The sequence below is a fragment of the Numenius arquata genome, chromosome 12, assembly GCF_964106895.1.
Source record: "Numenius arquata chromosome 12, bNumArq3.hap1.1, whole genome shotgun sequence".
NCBI classification, from domain to species: domain Eukaryota; kingdom Metazoa; phylum Chordata; class Aves; order Charadriiformes; family Scolopacidae; genus Numenius; species Numenius arquata.
In genome coordinates this window covers 35,340,076-35,364,242 of record NC_133587.1, presented here as the reverse complement: position 1 = coordinate 35,364,242, position 24,167 = coordinate 35,340,076, and the positions used below count along the sequence as shown (strand labels likewise).

Here is a 24,167-nt window from a genome sequence, read left to right as displayed (position 1 = left end):
TGTTTACACATTCTTGAATTCTTTTTCCTGGTCACACTCCAAATATTATGGGATAGCAGACCAGGGCTGTGTGATATATAACACATGCATTACTACACCAATAACACACCAAGAAATAAGTCCCATGATGTAAAGCAAACTTCAGGAACATGCAGATTGTCTCTCCACCCAATACTTTTGAAACTGAAAGAGAAAGCCTAGGGTTTCTGATTTATTTCAGGAAATCTGAGTGCAGTCCTCCTGTATTACTGGGTACACATCTGCTACCATTGTTCTCCCAGAACCAGTCCTGGTTCACCTCCCCATCTATCAGCATTAGATTTCATTTTATCTGAATAATGGCAGAAGGTGGCAACAGATCGGGTCAAAGGCTCTTTTCATATCAGACCCTGAAGAAGTCGATTACTCAAAAAGAGAGACATCTTCAGATAACCGTGCAATCCATTCCTCATAAATGTTAAAGATTTTTTGTTATTAATAGTGGCAGGGGTGACAGATTATGGATATTAATGTTATTTTTCAGAGAATTTCAATGGCAAGGGCTTCTTCTCTCTCTCTTTTTTTTTTTTAATGTTTCTAATTAGGCACGAATTTACAGCAACTACCAATATAGCCAAGATTAATACCCAGCAATAAAAAGCTGCTACAGTGAATCCACGGGAATATGAATGGAGCGGGGGGCAGCGTCGGAAACAAACCCACCCCCTCGGCTTCCAATACGAGAAGGGTCCCCCTGGGCTCTGCCGGGCACCCCGGGGGAGCAGGGTCGGAGGAGGACAGCTTCGTCCTTACCTGGTAAGCAGCGGGGGCGTCGGAGCCGGCGTCGGCCCCCAGGGCCGAGAGCTTCTCCTTCAGGCGGTGGTGGGCGCGGTGGCGGAGGCAGTAGGCGACCCCCGATGCCGCCAGGACCCCGGCGATGCAGGCGAGGGAGAGGAGGGTGAGGAGGAGGAATTTGGCGGACTCTGCCTCTTCCCCGCTCTGCGGGAGCGGCGGGACGTTGTTTTTCTGCAGGGGAGGAGAGAGAGGCAGCGCCTGAGTTGCGCGGTCGCGGAGCAGCGCGGAGGTGGGAGAACACCCGTCAGGGAAAAACAGCGCTAACTTTCAGCCAAGGATGGAGGCAAAGGGAACGGGCAGGGACAGCACTGCTGCCGTGTCCCCCTTCATCCCGGCGGCTCGCATTTAATTACCGAAAGGCGGAGGCGGCGCGCCGGCTGCGCGCAAGCACCGCGGCGCGCCCCGCAGCTCCGCGCCCTCCTCCCCCCGCGTCCCGCACACCGCCCCGCGGGACCGCATCCAGGGCCAGGGGCTGCGAGGGGGAAAATCCGGTATTTTTTTTTTTTCTTGGGGTGAGAAATAAAACACGGAACAACGGAGAAATAATAATAATAAAAAAAAGTAGGCGGCGGTCCTTCCTTTTGTCTGTTGTAGAACGAAAAGGATTAAAAAAAAGCCCGATAGTTCCAAACTCCTCCAGATTACTATTATTTTTGCAGCAATAGGAGAGGATCCTTCTAGTGCATTTCACTTGTCTCCATGTGCTAAAAAGTTGTACAATAATTTCCCCTCATTAGCTTCATTATAAGCTATATTAGCAACAATTAAAAACGCAACATGAAAATGAAAAGACCAGGCGCGCAAATTGCAGCAAGACTCATTTGGCCTGCATTCCCCCTTTCACAATTACCAGGGAAATGAATTGAAAAGCACGCCCCTGCCTCAGTCCTGGTTGCTACAAGATGAGAACAATTAGCAAACTCCTTTCCACCACCTAATTTCGCGTGGTAACAAAATGGATTTTTCCCCATGAATGCCTAGCCGGCCTATTCATTATCTCTCCTCTATTAGTAATTTTCTGCTCCGTATTCAGCTAGCCAGCTCTTAATTTCCTCCTGTCTTGCAGTGTACACAGTGGCTCTTATGTCAGGCCCGGTCCATTTTTATCTTGTAATCATAAAGGCCACCAAAGCAATTATCGCTGGTCTTGACTGTAAAAGCTTGTCATTAATTAGCCTCCTTGCCTTCAGTGCTGCGGATTAGCCGGGGCTGAGGCTGAGTTAATGGAAATGCAGGTTCAATAAGACTCCCGGATTTTCTTGCCTGGATGCGCCGAGCGGAGGAGGATTGCCGGGTTTGTAAACCCCGGGCAGCGGCGGGGGGGGCGGGCGCAGGGCTCGCCCAGAGCCAGCCATGTGCCGCCCGCCTCCGCGCCCGCGCAGCTACCGCCGGACCCTCCGCCTCCCTCCCTCCCCTAAACCGCAGCCGGCCCCTCCTCCAAATCCCAACAGCCATCAGGAGGACGGAGCTGCCCCCCCGCCCCGGGGGGGAGGATGCGGGGCTGCTTCCCCGCGTACCCCCCGGCGCTCCGCGGCCTCAACCGGGCACCTGCCCCGGGGGGAGCGTGGCCCCGGCCCCGCACCGCTGCCCGCTCTCCGCGCCAGGCGGGGGGGCTTGCAAAGGAGACCCGGGAGGGGCAGCACCGACGGCAGCCGCCGCCTGCTCGCAGCTCGGCCCTGGGGGCCTGGGGGGGTGGGTGTAAAGGGCTGCTGCGCTCTGCCATTAGCATCCCCCTGAAAGGCCGCCGTCCCCTCGGGGCCGGAGGTCGCAATCTGCATTTAAATAGGCAGCTCCCGCCAAAGTGCCGGCGCCCCCCCCCCCCCCCCCGCCCCGAGAGCTGCGCCCCGGGACCTTAATCCGCCTCGCCGCGGTGCTTGGCCTCCCATCAGCGAGGCGGCGACAACCTCCCCCCTTCCCCCCGCCCCGCCGGGACCCCCCGCGGGCCGGCCCCGCTCCCCGGGCCGCCTCGGACCCCGGCTGCGCGCAGGGGCACCGCCGCCGGGAAGAAAGAGACCGGCGGGCATTTTTGGGCACCGCTCCTCAATCTTTTCTCTCTCCGCTTTCGCAACCGCGGTTTTAAACGATTTTCCTTCTACGGTGACCGTGTGAAAGAGCCGCACAAGCACCCGGGGAAAGGGCTATGCCAGAGAAGCAACGAAAATGATGGGAGCAAAGTGCTGTCAAATGCCCCGAGTAAACACGGCGGAGAGAAAAGAGCATTCTTGCCTTTCTCCCCCGGTAGTTACAGTGATTTTAGATGTTGCTTCCAACTTTGCCGGGCAGCTTTCCCCGCAGAGCTGGGGTTCCCGTCCCCGGAGCTGGCTGCCCTTAACAAAAGATGTGCTCGCCGAGACATCCCGCACGGCTGCACCCGGGACCGTGAAACACGGGGAAGAATTTGGAACCTTCCGTGGGGTGTTCAGCATTGTTTACACCTCGGTAAGCATCTCCCGTGGGGAGCCAGTGTAGCCGTGTCCCTAGTGATGGGCTTCAGGCAGGCGAGGGCTTGCAAAACCCCTAAATGCCTGGGGGACCAGCCCCGACCCTCCGTGCCCTGGAAGGGGATGGCTGCCCGGCAGCAGGAGGGCGAAGGGGCTCGGCCGCTGCCCGCCGCTCTCCGCCTGCGCGGCCGCCCGGCGGTGCCCGCCCCGTCGGGGCGACTGGCAGAGGAGGGAGAGGGGCCTCTGCCATGGGGCCGCCGGCCTTTCTCCCCGCTCCTTCCTCCCTCCCGCTTTACAGGGAGCACCTCCGGAGCCGCTGCCGTCGGGGCCCGGAGGGTCCCCCTCTCCCCTCCTGGGGGGTTGGTTCTCGGGGCCACCTCGGCCAACCCCCGCGCCGCCCCTTGGAAACACCCTGGCATGGGGGACTGCTGCCGGCTGCGCGACCCCCCATAAACCGCCGGGTAAAACCGACGGCGAAGCTCCGCCGCCCGGCTTGGGCTCCGGATCCCGCACCGGCGGCTCTGCCGGGCCCCGGGCTGCGGACACCCGGCGCCGCAGAGAGCTGCGGGGCCCGCCCCACCGCGAAACAGTCCCCACTGCCCCCAACTCAACTGGATAATCCCGCTGCCCTTTCATCCTGCTTGATGTCTGACCAAATATCAAATTATGAAACGGGTAAAAACTAACCCGACGAGTTACCAGCTCTCCCCCCCCCCCCAGCCAGAAGCACAGATTTCCCCATCTCACCTAAACCCCCGATTCTTCCCTGCAATAAGGCCCCAGCCTGAAACGGAGCCCAGGGTTAATTAGAGGCGTCCTGTCAGACTTGACTTGAAATTGAAAGAAAAATGTTTAAATATTTATGAATTTGACATTTACAGGCGGATGTCTTTTAAAGCAGAACACCTCTCCCTGTGCTGGTTGGGGCTGCCATGGAGTGTGTGCCTGGGGTGGAAGGGGAACAATAGCTGTTGCATAACAAGAAAAACAAATCACCTTCCCCCCTCCTCCCCCAAAGGCTTAACAAATAAATAGACCACATAAATTATACGTAATTAAATATTAAACTCAGCTACATGTAACTATGCATTTTTTTTAAACTTTATATAACAGAATATATTGACATTCCTCTGAATTATTTTCTCCTCAGAAAATTTTGTAATATCACGGAGTCACGGTGAAGGAAAAACTAATTCCTAAATGGATGGCTTAGGAAGTGACTCTAAGTACAGAGGCTTTGGAGATGTTCATCCAGTCTTTCCTTGCTTTGAAACAGCCCGGCCTGAGCTTAAATACTAGAAGGCAAAGATTTACCCTGTCTGAGAACAACATTGCACCTACCACTTACACTCAGCAGTGTGTGCCTGAGGTACAGCGCTTCTGTCAGGGTTTGTGGCGGTTGGTTGGGTTTTTTTAAGAAGGAAGAAAAAATGCTTAGGATCTGATCTCATGTAGGCTTTCCCAGTCCCTCGACAGAACGCATTTTATATACACCCAAAAGTGAGTCAGTAACTAGAGCAGCCATAACGCTAGAGTCACAAATCACTGTTCTAATCAAAGAGCAGCGTCCCGTTCCACGGTGTCATCCCATGATGCAGCAGAACAGCCGACATTTCAAACGAATTCCAGGCAAATGTCAGTAAATATTTAATGTACGCTTTCATGTAAATAAGTTCTCACACCTATGTTGGAAGTGTGGGAGAAAGTCTTTGTAAGAGCAGAGAGGAGCTCCCCATGCAGTGATGTGAAAGCTCACCTTCCAGATGCCTCAGCAGAATTACACTTCATTATTTCCTTTAGGACACAGGGCCTGATTCTGGTCCTCGCTGAAGCAAAACTCTAACTGAACTTGAGGTTTTGTTTTGGTTCATAAATTTAAAAAGAAATTCCTGATTTAAAGCACAGTTTGCCAGTTACTGCACCCGACCTCTCTTCTAGTATGCAAAGGAAAAATCGCTACAATTCATTTTAAAACAACTTGACATTATAATTTCTTGTAATTTTTGCATGCCTTGATTTTTACATTTACATTAGAGAGTTTTGTTTCTGAGCAATAATCAAAAAACGCAGATTTCTCAGTAAACATGGGCAAAAAGATGAACTTCAGAATATGATTTGTTTCAAAATATTAGAACGTTAAAAAACTCAAGAGGTGCTATTTTTAATTTGGAATTCACTATAGAATCTAATAAATGAGAGAAGTGAGGCGGAAATAATCATGTATTAATTCTGTGCATTACAAAATCTTTTCAGAAGCTATTATCAGAGCAAGAGGCATTGTGGTTTGGATTCAGGGTGGGAGAAATCCTTTGTGCAACTGAAAGCTATTGTTCCTCTGTGGAGATGAAATTGTACTTGCAAATCTGCCATTCAAGAAGGGAAAAAAGTGCCTAGGCAGAAGAAAAGAATTCTACAAGAAAATCATTATTCTTAAAAATAAACTTCACTAAAATAAGTTTTAGTTCATCAGGGTTTGTTTTTTTTTTTTTAAGAGGATCCTTTGCTAGTAATCGCAGCCACTGACATTAAAACAAACCATAAAGGATATGTGTATTATTTCCTTAATATAGAAAGCATGAAGAAAGGGATGTGTGTGGGTGCGTATAGAGATATATATATTAAAAATATGTATTTATATATACACACACACATCTGTGTGTCTGCTTGCTTAAACAAATCTAAACTTAAATTCTCTTCTAGTATTTCCCTCTATAAGGTTATCTGAGACATAGGTTGAGATACACTATGCTGGTTAAGTTTTGATAGATTACTAGAAAATCAGAGAAACACTTTACATCAGGAGGAGCGTGGCTACCCTAATTTGTCCCCAGGAAACCTACAGGTTTTGGTTTTTTTTTTTCCTTTAGTAAAATAAGAAAGCAAACAGAAGGGAAAGCAGCATCTCCCTTGGTTGTGGTTCCTGCTTCTCCTCCCCTACTTCGCGCTTCCCAGTCAGGTGAGACTGGGACAGCAGGGCCTGGGGATGTTCACCTTCAGTGCGTACAATGTTTCTTGTGCTCAGCACTGTGCTCCCGAGCTGTATGGTCCAGGCTACTTGTTGGTGTTTTACGGTACTATCTTTAGAGTTAGCAAGAGGTTTCTGGGGCCGCTGTCCTCTGCCTCCCTTTTCACAACCCTCCTGGAAAGCTCGCCTGATGCCAGGATCACTTTCAGCAGATGTCAGTTCATCACCTGAAATGAGGTCAATTTAACGCTTTTACTCGGGAGGATGAAATCGGATGGGAAGGTACTTTTTGCTTCTTTTAGGGGTCGGAAAGATTAGACAAATCGACAAACACAAAAGGCAGATGGATTTCTGGGAACTGCAGCTTATTCAAATCACTGAGAAAGGTCACTGCAAGAGCCACAGATCTATTCATCTGTAGGGGTACAATGATCTTTCTGCAACCTTCAACACCACAAAGCACTCTGCAGCGTCTCTATACCTTTTAGCAGGATTAATACCATGAACAATGACTGAATACAATCAAGAATTCAGCGAGTTCAAAGATCCCTTGATCAATGGTAGATATTTTCTTCTGGCTTCCTAAAGGTAAACAGAAGTGAAGTTTCTGGTTAGAGTTACAAGAAATTACAGCTACTATCCTGAATCCCACTACAAGGTGCTGCTGAAATGCCAAAATGTCCAAGAACACCAAAGAAGTTTGTAGTGTGGAAGGAATAAGGTAGCGAAAGAGGAAATTTAAAGAGCTTCAAGATTTTCCCGAGGATCTGGGTATTTTTTTAAGTTGACATCTAGTTAAAGAGTACGGCACAAAAGCCTACAGCATCACTGAGAGGCTGTAGGGATAACACACGACTCGGGAAACCAGACAGCCACATCCATGCCTGTGGAGGAGGTAGGTGAGCCGTAGATGGAGAAGCGTGGCCCGTCCTACCCGAAACTGCACAGCGCGCCTCTGGGGTGGCAGCAAGAAGAGCAGGGCGCGGAGCCACCATGGTGAAGAAACTTCGATTCCCATGTCTAAGGACTCAGGAGCTACTAGGGGAAAGCAGCAGAACGGGAGCTCCAGGAAGCGGGTTTCCTCCTCAGCCCGGGCTTTGTAAGCCAGAGGGAAACAGATAAATAGAGGGGCTCGGCAGGTCCAAGTCACAAAGTGTCAGAGCCCGAGCCAAGAGGACGGTCAGCGATAGCCGAGCTTAATCAAATATCTTCGGCAAGCAAGAGAAACACAAGCCGTAGCGCCAGCGCTGATCTAATGCTGATGCTGAAGGCACATAATTTAGGGATTAGATAAAGCGCCCTTAAACTGCCAACAAGGGAGCCGTCCCTCGGTAACCCGCCGGCCGAGCCGGAGGCCCCGTCAACGCAGCAGCCGCCCCGTCTCGCTGGGCCCCGCCGCTCCCGGTCCGCCCCCGCCCGGGGATGGGGCTCCGGCGGCCGCCTCCGCGCACCCTCCTTGGGGCACCGAGCCGAGGGGAGCGGGAAGGGCGCGTCCTCGCCCCGGCGGGCCCGCGGCCCCCTCCCGCCCCTCTCCTCTGACGGCCCCGCGTCCCGGGGCATCCCCGGGGCACCGTTCGGCCGGGGGCTTTCGGAGCAGCGGCCGCGGGGCCGGGGGGAGGCGAAGCGGCCCTTCCTCCGCCCAATCTCCTTCGCGGAGACCCGGCCCGGCCCGACCCGACCCGACGGAGCGGGCGGCGGCTGCCCCCCATCCCGCCCACCCCCACACCCCGCTCCCCCGCGAGCCCTGGCCGGGCTGCCTCGAAACACGGCGCTCCCCCCCCGCCCCCGCACACCCCCCAATCCTCCGCCGCATTTACCTGCTGCCATGGCGCCGCAGCCGGCGTGCCGGGACGGGCTCCTCCCCGGGAGGGCTCAGCGCACCTCGGCGGGCTCTAGCAATCCTCCTCCGGTGCCAAAACTTCCCCCCCAACACACACACCCCCTTTCCCCTTCCCCACTCCCCTCCTCGGCGCAGACAAAGGCGGCGGCAGCCACAGACGCTCCTGGCAGCCTCGCAGCCGCCTCCCGGCGCGGCGCGGCGGGGCGGGGGGAGCCGGTGTCCCCGGGCAGCCCAGGCGGTCCCCGCGGGGCGCGGGCGCGGGTGGAGGATGCCGGCGCGGCCCGGCGCTGCCCTCCTTATATCGGGCCGGTGGCAGCCCCTGCCGGCTGCCGCACATGGCCCATCCACCGGTTGCTATAGCGATGCCTCCCCTCCACATGTTGCTGGCAGCAATTGGCTAAGGAGGTCTGGGCTGTGCAGAAACCCTTCGCCGGAGTGAGGCGATGAATGGACACGGGCTGTGTCACTCATTTGAAAAAGCTGTTGGGGGTTTCTGTTGTGGAAGGGTGTGTGTGTGTGTTTTGCTTGGGTTTTGTTTTTTTTTTTTTTTTTTGAATTTTTTTTTAATACGCGTCCTTCCCCAACCGCCCTCCCTCCCTCTCCTCCCCCCCTCCCCCCCGCATCTTTTGTTTTTTCTTTTCGTTTCTTTATTATTTTTTTTTTAGTGCCGTTCTTACAAGATGGAAGCGGCGGGCAGAACAATGACGGATACCCAAAATTGAAATCCAACAAGGGCAGTAAGGAAAACCTAAAGATCATTTGCATGACAATACAGCAAAGAAGCCCGCAACGCTTCTTCCTGAAAACACTTTCCTCCCGTAAAAAAACCCCCATCACACAGCGCCGAGTAAAGGAGGTCCAAACTTTTCCACCTCCCGTCCTGGTTCTCTAAATAACACACGAAATTAGGAAGCAGCAGTGTGCTGCGACCAGCCATGGGACAGTGGCGGAACCCGGTTAAATGAATCACGGCAGGGACTGCTGAGGGCGGGAGCGGTGCCGGTGCGGGCGAGCGGTGCCGGGCTGTGCCCGGCGCTGCACATCCCTAACTCCGAGTTAAAGCCGCTTTTCCGCGCAGGTGCCCGGGGCGGCACCGACCCTTATAACGAAACGGACCTCGCGGTCTCCCTTGTCTCCCGCAAATACGCTGCGGGGGTACCCCCGAAGCATCTGCCCGCGGAGTGCCCCGACTGCGGGACAAGAGCGAGCGGGCTGCCGGCTGCAGGTGACAGGTCCTTGGGAGGGCCCTTCAGACCGTCCCCCCTCTCCCCGATGAAGCGTCCTCCCGCCTCCCCGGCCCCATTGTTTCCCATTGCCCCTACGGCTGGGGATGGCAGGCAGGGCAGAGCTTGCCCTCCTCTGGCCGTGGGGGGAGGTCAGCCTCCCTTCCCCTATGCAGTCCCCAGCCCGCCCCCCCACCCCCGCCGCCGCCGCTGTGCCCCAGCCTCCCCCGACTCGGGCGGCGGCAGCCCCTGTGAGCCCCCCCGCCCCGAGCAACACCCCCCTGAGCCGAGAGAAACGCAAATCAAGCAGGGCGAGCTGCTCCTCTCCCCGCCTAGGGACCCCCTCCGCCCCGCCCGTTCCCCAGCCGCGGGGCTGGCCCGGCGGCGGGACTGTGCGGAGCGGGTGGCGTGCGGGGGTGGGATGGGATGGGATGGACGGGGCGGCCCGGGCCGCCCCCTTCCTCACCCCCACCCCCCCGCCACACCGGCAGCCGTCGGGGGCACGGCTCGCTGCCTTCCCGGCGGGAGCGGGCGGCTCGGGCTCCCGGTGACACTGCAGCAACCTCATGTAGCTTTTCAGATTTTTTTCCCTCTCCCCCTGGCCAGTATTCCTCCTCCCAGCGCTCCTCCGAAGCCTGCCCCTGGGTAAGGACACGGGCCTGTCCGGGAAGCCAAGGAAGGGCGACGGCAGCCTGTATCCCCAAAGCATCCCCCGCGCCAGAGCGACACTTCGCTTAAACCTACAGAACGGCGCCGAAAGTGCCATCATCATCATCACCGCGCCCAGGGTCGTTCTGCCGTGTTCCCAAAGCGCAGAGCAGCTGTGCCATAGGCTCACCCCCCGCCACCCTCACACCCGCACCGACCCTTCCCGCTGCAGACGGAGGAAGATGCTGTTTACATCAACACCGCTTTTTGACAAGAAGGTTTCTGGGGAGCAGAGAGAGGTACTCCTCACGCTCCTACCCGCCTTCCGCTCACGGAAAATCCTTCACCTTCCCACAGATTAACATAAATTTGGCTTCTCCAAACATTTAATCAGCTACATTTTTACTGCACGGTATCAACTTTGTCAGTCTGTCAGGCTGAGAGCACGCTTCTGCGTCTAATATTACCCTGCCCCGCTAAGAGCCACAGCATACATAATATGCTCACTAACCTGTATTACTTAAGTTGAAAGATAAATGAACCCGCCGAGAGATTTCATTAAAAGGACACGTGTGTTTGCATATTGATCCTTCTAATGAACTCTCTGAAACTGATAAATACTTCCATTAGCTGTGTAGTTTATACTTCTTATTTACAAATATATTAATTATGATTTCCTGAGCAAATATTGCATCTTTTCAGAACTGGCAGGGACTGAACTGGTTGAACATTAAATTGACTGGCCAAAAGTGTCAAGACACAGCAAAACGCTATTTAAAACACATTTTTTTTAACAGTGAAATTTTGAGAAATTTTTAGTGAAACTTAGAATACTTTCATTTTTACGTAATTCATTATTTTATCTCGTGCTAAATACAACCTTTAAAGGGATGGTAAATATCTTCGAGTGTTATGTCACAGGAAGAAATCATTTTAACACAGTTTTGTTAATATACTATTCATTAAAAACTTCGGATGCATTACCAGATATAAGAAATAATGTTTAAGAGTTTACTAATTTAAAAGTTTTAAAATGTTTTTAAAGCTTTCATAGTACTGTTACAGCCCCTATTTGTGAATGGACTTACTGGTACTTGATAAAACCTCATTTTCAATTTAATAACTTACATGTAGGTGGTCTAAATACATTTTCTCAAATAATTTAAAGCATTTGTAAATGGCAAAACAAAAAAGAATCCAAACCCTGACACAAGCAGCACTTTGGTAGTTTCTAGAGAGTTTCATGTCTTTTTCTTGGAAAACGCTTGAAATTGAAAGTAAAAATTACTTTGAGACAGTTTCTCTGGATTCAGTGCATCTAAAATACTAGTAGTTTGAAGATTTGCACTAACATTCATCTAAATTTAAGAGCTGTCTTTGAACTATGCCTAAACTCAAAATATTCTGATTCTTGTGATTTCAATGAGAAAGATGCTTGAAACATATTTCCAGTTTGCATAGAATGAAGCTGTTGTCTGAGAAGCAGCAATGTTTAGTGGGATTCCCTAAAAATCTGTTCCTTATAACTGGGTGCTGAAAACCACGCTGACCTTTTTGCCTTGATTTCTGACTACAAATCTGTCTGCAATTTTAAGTTTAGTCACTTCTTTCTGCAAATGCATGCACAATGTATAGCATGAAATGGATTTTCATTCTTTTAAAGGATGTATGATAAAGCTAAAATGCCATTTAATCTCATTTGTTGTTTTGTTTAAAAGTTTTATCTGACATCCTTTGGAGCTCATTAAATACAAATCCAAGTATGTTGCAGAGGATTTTCCACAGATTTTCTGTGTGTGAGGATCTTAAGATCAAAGTTGAATTTCCTTCACTCCTATGAACAAAAAGTCTTTGCCAAATATTAACTTCCTATACACATTTTTTTCAAATTACCTTAACTTTAGGAATACATGTTTTAAGAAAGAGACAGAGCCCCCGTGTCTTGAAAACACCACACCTTTCTTATAAACTCAACACCTAGGACCATAATTTGAAAATGGACTTAGCAGTATTTAAACACTGAACTTCACTGAGTTTTACATCTTATCTTCTCCTGTTCATCTGTGAAGATCGACACCAGACACTTTCTACTTCCAAGCAAATTCTAGAGCTCTTAGCTTTATTAAGAAAATGATTTCATTCTGGCTAAGATATGAATCTAATTAATCTGTCTTGCATTTTAAAAATGATAACTAAATTCAAGCTGCATACTATTCTTCAGAGACAGCTTAAAATATTAAGTAAAGAGTGCATTTTCCATTTATTTTAATTACATTAATACAGTTTCAATAAATAAAATAGTTCTATGCTTCATCAAATCAAACAAACTTGAATGCAAATCTTCTATTGATTAGTTCTCTGTTCACATTGGCCTGTTCACATTTGACTGTTTATTTTTAAATAGGAAAAAGATGCAGAGATGTTTGGGTGTTCCCATTAGTGAAATGAGGTCCAACTGTCCGAAAAGGTCAGCTCAGCCTTCTAGGAGGCTGATATAGCCCTATAAGTGTGACATCCTGATAAAATATTGCTTATAAAGGTATTCAGTGATATAAGACTAGATGCCTTTACAGACATTTTTAAACAAATGAAGATTTTGTTTTATTACATTTTTTCCAGGTAAATTCAAAAAACCTATTAGATCTCCCTGATCCCCTTCCCTGTGATGCTTACTGATCCATAGACAAAATATTACAAAACAACTGGATGAATTGTGCTTTTAATATTCAATTTAATTAAAGCTGACATGTTCTCGATTTGCAGGTGAACTTCTTTCTCAAGATAAACCACAGGACAAGACAGAGGCAGTCTTGTTAGTAGTTACGTCAAAAAAAGTGTCATTCTAGCTAATTCTATAATAACTCCATCCTTCAAATATTTGAGCAGCAGCAGCAGCTGAAAGAAAACTAAATATTGAAGAAAAAGTTTCAAAATACCTCAGGAGTCACAGCAAGTGTTTTGAAACATGTCCTTTATACATTTCAGAACAGTTTGGGGGCCTTCTGTAAATCAGGGCCCAATCCTGCCCACCTCAATCTGCAAAATTAATGATAAATCAACAGAACTAATCAGAATAGCAACCGGAACACAATAGTAAATGCTTTCAGGGTCAGGCTTTATGTAAATCAATATTTCACAAAAAAATACTTAATTGCATTGTGATTAGGTTTATATTCACAGAATATAAATCAAAATATTAATTTAAGTTTTAACATGGACTAAATACTGTTATTATGAAATCCCGGTTAAGAAGCTTCTACAAAAATGCCAACTCAAAACCTGTTTAATGGTAAAACATTACGAGAAATGCATGATTTTACACTGTGATCTTGTTATAACAAAATGTGGCTATCATTGAAATGCTGAACTTATTTTACACGTCAGTACTGTACGTGCTAAGAATTCAGAGAACTGTTAGGTATCAGTTTTCTCTACTGTAACATCAGCAGATTAGTTTTGTTAAAGTGCTATTTTAATATTGTAATGAAAAGAGTATGTATTTCTTCTTTCCTGAGATGAAAACAAACTAGTACAGTTTACATGTGAAAAGGTATTTTCAGAATAGTAGCCAGTGCTGCAAATCCATATGAGATCTGAAATCAAGATGTGTTTTTTCTGCCTTTGACACAAATATTGCTCTTTCTATCTTATCTTCTAATACTGATAGCCTTAGGACAAACATAGATTATGTTAGAAAATTGTCCTTCATTATATTGATCGAAGTTCCTTCCAACCTACCTGTATCTGACGTTAGATCATTTTTATTAGTTTTAAATTGTTTGTACTATAAATTCAAAATAAAAATTTTGATTTTGTTATAAAGCAAACTTTATAAATAGTTTAAAGTTCTAAAGCAGATGGTTTACAAAGTTCTTATGTGCTTCGTACAGTCCCACTGAGTTTCTTTTTACATCGACCTTCCATTTCTGACTGCAGAGAAAGACCTGCAGTCTTTCCACCTTTCCATCTTTGTGGAAAACACAACAATGCCTTCTTATGAAAACATATTAAGAAAGTATTTTAATTGGTATATGAAATTTTAACAATTGTCGGAACTACAGAGTGCTGTTAGACCACCTGAAGTTCATGCACCAGTAGTACTACACCTTATTTAAGATTTCTAGTTGGTGCTGCCATTGCTTTAGGGTCCCTGATAAGGGTCTTGCTTTTATGTTGTGAGACATAGGAATGGTGGAAACCTAAACAGCATCAGCAACCTCACCAGTAACACTGGTCCTGGAGCTGGGATCTAACTGATAATTTGGCAAAGATGCCAGACATACAGTAAAATCCTTCTTATGCTTTCAATATATCTAATAAAGACACCACCCCGACTCCCACCCCAATTTTGTATTTTAGAAAGCAATTTGCCAGGATTTTCCTCTTCTTTTTCTCCTCCTACTGAAGAAATGACAAAATGCCCCTTGATTTGAAGCAGGCCCTTGGTTGGTAAAGGAAGTAGGCACTATGTGCATGGCTCTTTTAATGTAACTAGATTCCTGAAAGTATGAACACTTACCAAAAAGAGAAAGAAGACCCTGACATATGTAGGAAGGAGGACCGAGACTAGGTAACTTTCAGAAAGTCCCATTTCTTCTCTGAGTCACATAAGCATTGAAGATCACTGAAAAAAAAATGCCTTTTCCGGCTATAGAAACAGGAGATGACTACATCGGTTTATGCAACCACAAGCTATAAACCCCAGATAAATAATTATGTGTGACAGCATGCTAGAATGAATGTATCACACAGTCATTTTAAAAATACGTGCTTTAAATTTGTGCCTTCAGATTACACATGAAATCAGAAAGATTGTTGAAAAAGTACTTATCCTATGTTTTGCATGTAATGAGGCACATGCACACACTCTCATTAGGTTTTTTTCAATTAACTTCAAAACAAAGTTCTAGATATTTAAAATTCCATTTAAACCATTAAGACTTTAGAGTCACTGCTTTACCAACACAGGTATGTCAATTTACAGAAAATGTAGGTATGGTCCATAAGATTTTACCTGTACTCAAACACTTGGGGTTTGAAGCAGTTATCACTGAAGTCTCATTTTTTTAAATGGAAGAAGAAGAGCAACAGTGCTGATTTATATGAACAGAAGCTTTCACCCTTAAACAGTAGCCTTACAAGTGGCACCAAGAGCTACGTCCGCACGCCTGTCACTGGATTCCCATAACTTCATCAGAGTTTTGGAAGGGCAAAGAATGAAGGGGTCATGTCAGAGCTTGATAAGACGCGCACTGACAAGCCTCTCATGCAAAGCTAATTGCAGAGGGAAAGTCAGAGCTGCTGAAAAGATCTTCTGTTTATCACTTTTTTTATGATTTGCTCAAGCTTTTGAAAGAATAGACTGTCTTGCCTCTTCCCTGTTTTTAACCACTCACTCTGTGTATGATAACTTTGTTCAAAAAATTTTCCAATAACTCTCAAAGATTTCTCTTAATTCAATATCAAATTTTAAATTGCCAGCAATACTAATAATACAGCCCTTTCAAATGCAGAGCTCAGGAAAATTTAAGGGTTCACTATCCCAAACTACATGTAGAATTTAATTTTCCACAATGAATTAGATACTCTCCAACATAGCTGCTCCTAAGTTTTATGTGTTACATTTCCCTGTGAATTCAAGAAAATTAATGAGAAACAGTACTTATGGAAAAAAATTCCTCTGGAATTCCTTCCAGCCTCCCTCTGATCCTGTCCTCAGAGCTCCTGAAGGCATCGTGGAGATCTCAGAATGGACTTTAAACACACTCAGGGAAGAGCTGCTGGTTAGCATTTGGATCAATTGCTTTGTGCCTGAAAGTGTAACTCTCCCCTGAGCACCTCAGTGGCCAGGAATGAGTGCCATGATCACAGTTACACCTTTTCCTGTACCTAGCCCTGCTTGTAGGACAAAAGCATACTAGGGTCTGACTTCACAGGCAAAAGGAAACTATGCCTTAAAGTACTGCACTGTTTAAAAAGTAAATGTATTGAAAGTTTTTAGAGTTGTAACTATGATTAAAAGAAACATTCTGCTGTTCAGCTCTTCAAGCAAATGGAGAAGATACTGTTGAGACAAGGATGTGCAAAGGCATTATTTAAGGTCTTAATTTTCCTACATCATTATCTCTAACTCACTATTTTTGATACTTTTGTTCCTTTAGCTAAATTCAACTTTGGGATTGATTATCATGTCTTCTGTTTCACTAAGCCAAACATTTGCCCTGGCACTACTGGGAACCACGTTGCTCTAACCCCACTATCGGTGTGCCCTGATACATGCTTGTGCCTTTTACGTTGCTTTCCTGCTTTCTAAAAACCAAGTCAAGTCCATGAACCACGGAAAGTCCTTTAGGCCCCCAGAGAAGGGCTTAGGTGAGGTGCAACGGGTCCCTTGGTCTCCTGCTGGTCTGAAAGCGCTCATAACAAATGCAATTTATTTTCTTTTATGTTCAATATATTCATTACTCTACTGTTGATCACAATTAAAAATCAACCGAAACAAATATCATCTCTTTAGAAAAGTTACCATAGAAACAACACCAGAGAATTCCCTTTAAAAATGTCAAGATTTCCCTCACATTTAAACACGGACTCCCAGGCATTACTCACGCACCACTAAAAACTGAAACATATCCAGTGAGTCATTAGTTTAAAAATACATCCATAAACATACACTCTTTCAAAGACAGGGATGTTTTTGTTTCAGTAAATATGTATCACGACATGACCCAACTTTTGATTTTATCTTGTTCTGTTTTACATCCCCAGAGAAAACGTGAACACTGTCGTCTTTTGTTCAAACACCTGATTGAGGAAGGAGAGAACAAAAATCAAGAGTGACAAAACACACAGAATGTGAGAAATACCAGCAAAAGCTAGGCAGAGAGGAAGAATAACTCTGAATACATATTTACATGGTAGTAGAAAAGATGAATGGAAAGAAAAATGCCTGAAATGAGACACAGTGCAGACATTCTCCACACACAGAGAGAATTTTAATGTTGTATCTTAAAATAAGAATTTTTTAAATTGAGAATTTTCCTAATTTAAACTAATTGAGCTTATGGTAATATGCTGTATCAGTTAATTTCCATTTCTTTGTGCCAATCTGTAATATAACATTAATCTCACATACTTTTCTCCATCCTTCTTCTGTGGGATAACTGGCAAACTCTGACACATTTTGGCAGAATAGAAGAAGGTCCATCTGCATAAGATGCTTTGATCATATGGAAGCTGAAGAAAATGTGCTGGAGTCAAAGTAGAAGGTGCTCCGCAAGTAATAATAATGTGAATTTAAAGAAAATTCAGAATTGTTCACAAAGAAAGCTGATAAATAGTTTATTCATAAACTCTTGCATATTTAGAGGAGATAATATAAAGGCATTGTGCCTTCCCTTTGCATTACTGGCTCTGCTGTAGATAAATAGCATGGCTGAATGGAACCAGATTAATGATAATAAAGACAGTTTTCTCATTTTCTTTGTAGTAGAGCCAACCTGAAAATGAGGAAAAACAACAAAATTGAACTAATTTTTGTTCTGTGGCTCTTATAGAAATGTTTTATTTCTTTCATTTTCTTGATGTAAGGAGTCTTAGAAATTTGCCTCTGAAATTTTAGTGGTAGAAGTCCTCCCATTCCTGCTTTGTCCTATTTTCTCCTTTTTTATCCTGATTCCTCCATTTTCCCCTCCTGTTTGTCACTCACTCAGAGAGAGAAATAAACATTGAAGAACAGATATAAGAGAAACAATAAATTCAGTTTAAAAAAATACCATGCAAAATTATTTTTCTTTCTTCCAATAATCAATTTCTGCTGAATATTTAAATTCATCAAAAATGCTGCAAACATTTCCCATATTAAAGAGAAGTATCAAATAGAAATTTTATTAAAAATTTTTAGCCACTTATTAATTTATATCATCATCATATTCTCATGGTTACAATATACATTTTTTTTTTTTCCATCAGAATTGTGTCTTCTGTTCCCACTTCAACTGAATGGCACGGGAAAAGAAGAATAAACCTAAGGAATGAAACTGAGACTATACGAAGGTGAGGAGAGATGTGGTATCAGGACAGATATATGTAGAAAACTCCAACATATTCAGAAAAACATATTCTGGAAGTCATACCAAATTTTAAATTAACTTTTAGATTTTCATTATAAATTTCTTGCCAATCAGAAAGATAAACACTAGTAGTATTTTTCCTCCTAAATCCAGGAAGGGCAGAGTATAGTACATCTGTAACTGAGGTATCTTTGCTATCTTGCCTCTAATATAATGATACCTAAATATTTACAAAACCTGCTCTTTCTTTTTAGAAAGAGTACGAAATTAAATTAGAGGCAAGATAGCAAAGATACCTCAGTTACAGATGTACTATACTCTGCCCTTCATTTTTCACCAGCATTGATCTCGTGGAGAGTTATATTCCTACATTTAGCCCAAATTGTGCCCCAGCCACACGGATAAAAGGCTTTTCTCAACAGGCATCTAGCAAGAGGCAGAAGCATACCATTGCCAGCAAGGAGAGCAGGGAAGGGTTGAGATATGAAACACAGGAATATTGTGGCAAGTTTTCAGCTGGAAGTTGATTTTAAATCTTTGGTAATTATATTTATATTCAGTGCCACAGAAGGAGTTTCACACAGAGACAGGTCTGTCTGTTTCAAAACCAAGTTGTTCAGTGTCGTCTGGATCAGCAAAACCCATTTACTGGTTTATGGACTCAGTACCATAACATTACATAGTGCCCATGAGAGCTGGACAATGCATCTGGATATCAAAGGCAGATGATTAATGTGCTGGAGCTGCCCTGGCAGAGAGCTCCCTGCTGACCACACATCTGAGCGTGGGCTATTTTTATGTGAAGTGTGAGATTTGCTAAAGGGAGGTGCTAGTTTCTTCAGTAGACCTCCTCACCTTGTTTCTTCAGCAGGATGTATTTACTTTCTCTATTGTGAGAATTTCTCCATGTTCACCTCATCATTCATCTGCCTTTAGATAGGAACAAATACGAAATGGGACCAACACAAAGGCCTGAGGTTCAGCCCTGAAGCCCCTTCTGCACCGTCCTGTAGCTTTGCCACTTCTTCGGTCTTCTCTCCTAAAGCAAGTTGCTGGAGCTGTAACAGTTTACACTAGGGAAGGTCTGTCCTCATCTATTTTTATTCACACATATGAATCACACTTCCATGCACCATAGCTAGAAATAAAACAGTAGTCCACCTCAAAGCTTTAAATTACTTAGGGCTTAATTAAGAGTATGATAGAATAGATATGAAATTTAAGATGCAGTCAGTGAGTAAATTAAAGTAGACACAAGCTCATGTGTCTGCTCTATACTTCAGTCTGGTAGTTTCAGGCAGAACAAATTTCCCACTCATTTTTCCCCCTAGACATAACATAGAGTAGTGTAATAACTATGATTAACATTATATGAAAATTAAACAATTTTGAAATTGCAGGGTTTGGAAACATGACTATCATACGTATGACAGAGAAAAATGATATCTTTCTGCATCAGATTCTCTCATACATGGATGAGGGTTGGATCTTGGCCCACTCCAGTTGCCTCGTGACACTCTGCAGTTTTCAGGCAACTGCAGGGCTGGGGTGGGCAGGTCCCTGAGCACGCTCCTGCATCAGAGGCACAAGAGTGGAGCTGTATTGACTTCTTCCAGCCTCTATAGAAAGACCATTTCTTCAGGATAGGAATACAACATGAGTGCATTAAAACAAGAACATCAAGCTTCTTTTTAGAGGGTGATGCTGGGTGAGTGGTCCCGCAAAAGGGGAAATGTCTCAGAAAGATGATGAAAGCTCTCCTGTCTTATCTGTGTGGGACAACCTATGAATCCTGCACACTCTTCACAAGTCTGAACGTTCATCCTCATGGAAATGAGAGATGGAATAATTTTGCAAATTACTTCTTATATCAGTCATTTGATGTGGCACTTTTTTGAAGAGGACTCCAGGTTAAAATTGGGCTATTGTACAAGAAATTTCCCTGTTCCACTTGCTTGCCTGCAATACATGCACAGTTGCTGCTAAAATGCAGCATATTATCCAGTTTCCTTGGTAGCACTTTGGTTCTGCCAAAGTGTTTACTCCGTAGCCCAGGTTCCTTCAGCTGATGAAGAAGTAGAAAGGAGATGCTTAGGAACAAGCTCTGTCTCTTTGCCCTAATATCAGACCAGCTTCTAATTTCTCTTTGCAGTCCCCACTCTGTCTCGCCACTCACATCTTTGAAATAACCTCTCCATACCCCCTTTGGATTTTATCTGCCTGAAAGATAATGATCAGAAAACCAAACAAACAGATCATCAAGATCATTACTTATTTTTAAGCTGCTTCCTTTCTGTGCGTTTCCCACAGAGCCCTGCTTTTTACTCTATTTCTGTGTAGGAGCAGAGTTTAAGGAGAAGATCATGGATATGAGACCAAGAAGGCTTTGTTGCTTTCCACCCTGTTACAACATTAAATGAAGACAACCAAAAGTTTGGCTTTAGTCCTGGTTGTGTAAGTGTCACTGATGACATGTGGTAAGGAGGGGAAGAGAATTTCTTGAGTGTATTAACAAAATACAGTTTTGATTGCAATTTGCTAATACATTTTACTAAATAGATGTTAAACAAAATAAACTCTACATTTGGCCAGAGAGCTGGACCTCATTGTAATCAAGAGCCAGAGAACAAGAATGCTATAAATTGCTTTCTAGTGACTGAGAACAGGAATAAATCCAAAGTCCTTTTTATGGGAGAAATCAGGCGACTGCACTATTTCACAGTTACAGTATATGGTTTAGGGCTACAATTACAAATCGTAATTTTCAAGGGTGAAGTCCCTGAGCAGAGAAAACAGGCTGAGCGACCGCATCCCTCAGCTGCATGCTAAAGAAACATGCCCGGACTGACAGCGTTGGCACATCAGCTGCTGTCACCCCTCTGCATCAGCAGGTCACTGCTAATGGCAGGTCTGAACAGTGATGCTGCACCTACCCTCCTGTGCTCTCAGAGCTGGGGGCTCTCCTTCCTTCCTTCCTTCTCTCCTTCCTTCCCTTACGGTGTCTGGCCAGGGGAGGACTCCTTAGACATTCGAGCTATGCCTTTTTGCGGAAGGTTCCTGGAAGCAGACGTGATGCTGCTCGGAAGACCAGAGACTAACATGACCCTGAACATGGGAGGCAGCAGGGCTGAAGACAGGGTCCACAGCTTCCAGCCTGCTCCTTCTCCCTGGACATCCAGGCACTTGGAGCAGAGAAGCAAAGGATCACCTTGGTGCCATCCCTCATGCCTCTGAAAGAAGCTCTCAGTGCATGCTCAGCCCTAGAATTGACTTTTTGTCATGTGCTGAGGCTCATGCATTGGAAAAACGTGTAAGGGTGGAGTGGGGAGAGCTTAGGCCCGCCTGGTAGCCAGCCTGTGCCTTAGGACACCACCAAGCTGTCACACAAAGAAGTGGCCATGCCTGAGCACTGGTCCCGTCACTGTCTCCTTGCAGAACCTTGTATAGCTGTCGCAGGGCAAGCAGGCCAGCCAGAGAGACCTGATGTGGATGACACAAATCATTGCAGCTGGTGGAGTTATAAATGTTGATATTTTCTTATAGATGCACGCCATAAGAGTGGGTGCTGTGCTCTCAGCTGCCGCAGACAAGCTTTCCCAAAGCACAGTGTGTCCTGGGGCAAAGCCCAGGTCACCAGGCTGTGGCTGGCGCCAGGCACCTCTCTGCTTTCACCAGGCTAGATCTCTGTGTATGACCACTGAAGAAGCCAAAGCCAAGTTCTATGAGACTTTATAATCACACAGAAATGTGTGTAACAACATGCCATAACTGAGAGAAAGAGATGTGAGGGCTGTTGGGTTGCAATTTTGGATGTAGGCACTTCTCACTGCAGTCTCCTAAATCCTGCACTGAATTTAGCCCCAGATTTCAGAGGCAGCAGCTACATTACGAATTTTTCCTCAGTGTCAGCTCTCAAGCTTCTAAGAGCAGGGACATTCATCATCTACAGAACTGCTGGATTATTTATCATTGAAGAAAATCAAGCACTCTTACTTACACATTAGTTTAAAATATTAATATGAATCTATTTGTCAGCAAAACTCTCAACGGTTATGAAGTAGGTGAGGTGCAGCAGATTTTACTTATGGGAAGACCAAACCATACCTTAACATCTCTTTTGTTGGAATTCAGCTATAAACTCTGTGACTAAGATGTGCTTTGACTTTAACACCTCTCCAGTGGCTTGCTGCTTTTCTTTATTAAAAAGGATCCCAGCAGAGTATTTTTTCTTGTTATAGATCACTTTTTGCTCCTCACAGTAGAAAATGTGTGCTCACACTAATTTCTATATACCAGATTATTATTATTATTATTTTTTGTGATGATGAGATCTGAACAACTTGTCCTGGCAGAATGATTTATGCATCTCATTTCAATAAGAATAGGCCTCAATTTGATTTTAAAAGAAAGACAGGGTTTTTATTTTTTTAAACAACTGAAGTAACAGAGGATTACAGAGACCTTTGGAAAAATAAAAGATGCAAACATTTTATTTATTTCCTTACATTTGCCTAATAAGATAGTCAGCACAACAACAATAACAAAAGGTTTATTTTAAAGTCTAGAGGATTTTTAACACGATTTGTATCATAAGCTTTTAATGTTAGGTATAGGCTAGAGCTACTAGCTGGGAGGGTTTGGGCAGATGGGAAAGGAATTGTGGATTTTATGGGCTGATTGGGCCACTAAGAGGAAAAATCAAGATGCCTGTCTAGGAGCAGGTCAAGACACCTTCATGGAAAGCCCACTTCATCTTCTCATGGCCTGGCCACACAAGGAAAATCATATCAGCATAAAACCATCTCACAAGCTGGACCAATAAATCCATAATTAGGGTTGGTATCAGTTTACCTACTCCAGGCAAGGGGGACAACCAAAAGCTCCCTTAATAGCAAATTCCCAATGCTATCTACAGGACTTGTCAGCTGTTGCTGAATCCTCCAAACTGCCCATCCTCAAAATAAACAATGTATTTTCAAGATAAAATACTCTCCTTTTCAAACTACAGTATTATTGGGGGGTATATTAGGGGGCAGAGAGAAATAAGAGGATAGATGGGAAGAGAACAGGGTGATCTCCATCTTCATACTCATGCCAGATCTCATCAGAGCAGCCCTCCAGAGCTAACAATGACAGCAAAGCATTTTGTGCTACACATTTCCATACATTTTTGGACCCTGAGAAGGTGAAGTGGTAAGTGGGCATAAAGTTTCTAGTTTTCTTCCCAAGTCTGTCCGTGATGCTTGGTATAATCCTTTTTGCAAGACATTACATTTATTAGTTCCTGAGTTTTCTTATTTGTAAAAGGGACATAGCAGAACTTCAGTCCCTCACAAGGCTGTTGTAGAGTTCAGTTCATTAAAATTTATAAGATGCAGTTAAGTATTTAGCCAAAAGTTGCTGTATAAATTGCAAAGCCTGTAACCCCTGTTTCCCTACACAGCTGAATACAAACAAGAATGAAAAAAAAAAAGAAATCAGGTTCACTTTCCTTGTGTTACCATAGCCATTTTCTGTCTTTTTCTTTATCACCCAAGCTGAGAAGTTACAGGTAGGTATTCACAGGTGGCACATCCTTTTTGAATAAGGCATGACTCCCCTTTGGGACCACCAAAAGAGGCCTGCCTCCAGATTGTGTAGGTTTCTAGCTAACATAAGTAGCATGAAGTCACTAACTACGGGGTCAGATCTCTGAGCTTGCTGGAAGACTTTGATACAATACCACTAACAAGAAGTTGAAAATCAGACCAAGCACTGAAAAAATTAAATTAAATTAAACAAGTCATCCAAGTACTTTTACACTGGCTTAAAAATAAGCAAGAGGGCCACAATGCAGTTAATATAAATATCACAGCTGATAGAGAGATGTTCAGACAGATTCCTGTAACAAGTGCCATAAAGCAGGAATAAACAAAGGTGGCTTTGTGAAAAATGCCCAAATCGGAATAATAAGGGACAAAAAGTAATCTGTTTTTGTGGAAAAAAATATATATTCTAACTGGACTTCAGAATGTCTCATAGTTCACTCATCATAGTGACAACATTGCAATTTCATGATCTTCCTTGGATCTTATAATATGCCATGGATATGAGAAATCAAACAATCTGTCTCAGCTCCACCCAGAAGACACGAAAAATGCAGAG

The 24,167-nt window shown here is 45.0% G+C and overlaps 1 protein-coding gene across 1 annotated transcript in view; it reads right to left on the bottom strand.

Moving 5' to 3' along the window:
- Positions 1-24,167, bottom strand: part of PTPRN2 (protein tyrosine phosphatase receptor type N2) — a 654,118-nt gene that overhangs the window by 104,749 nt on the left and 525,202 nt on the right. The window contains 1 exon segment of the mRNA XM_074157635.1: positions 793-1,005. Coding sequence (XP_074013736.1) covers positions 793-1,005 — 213 coding nt within the window.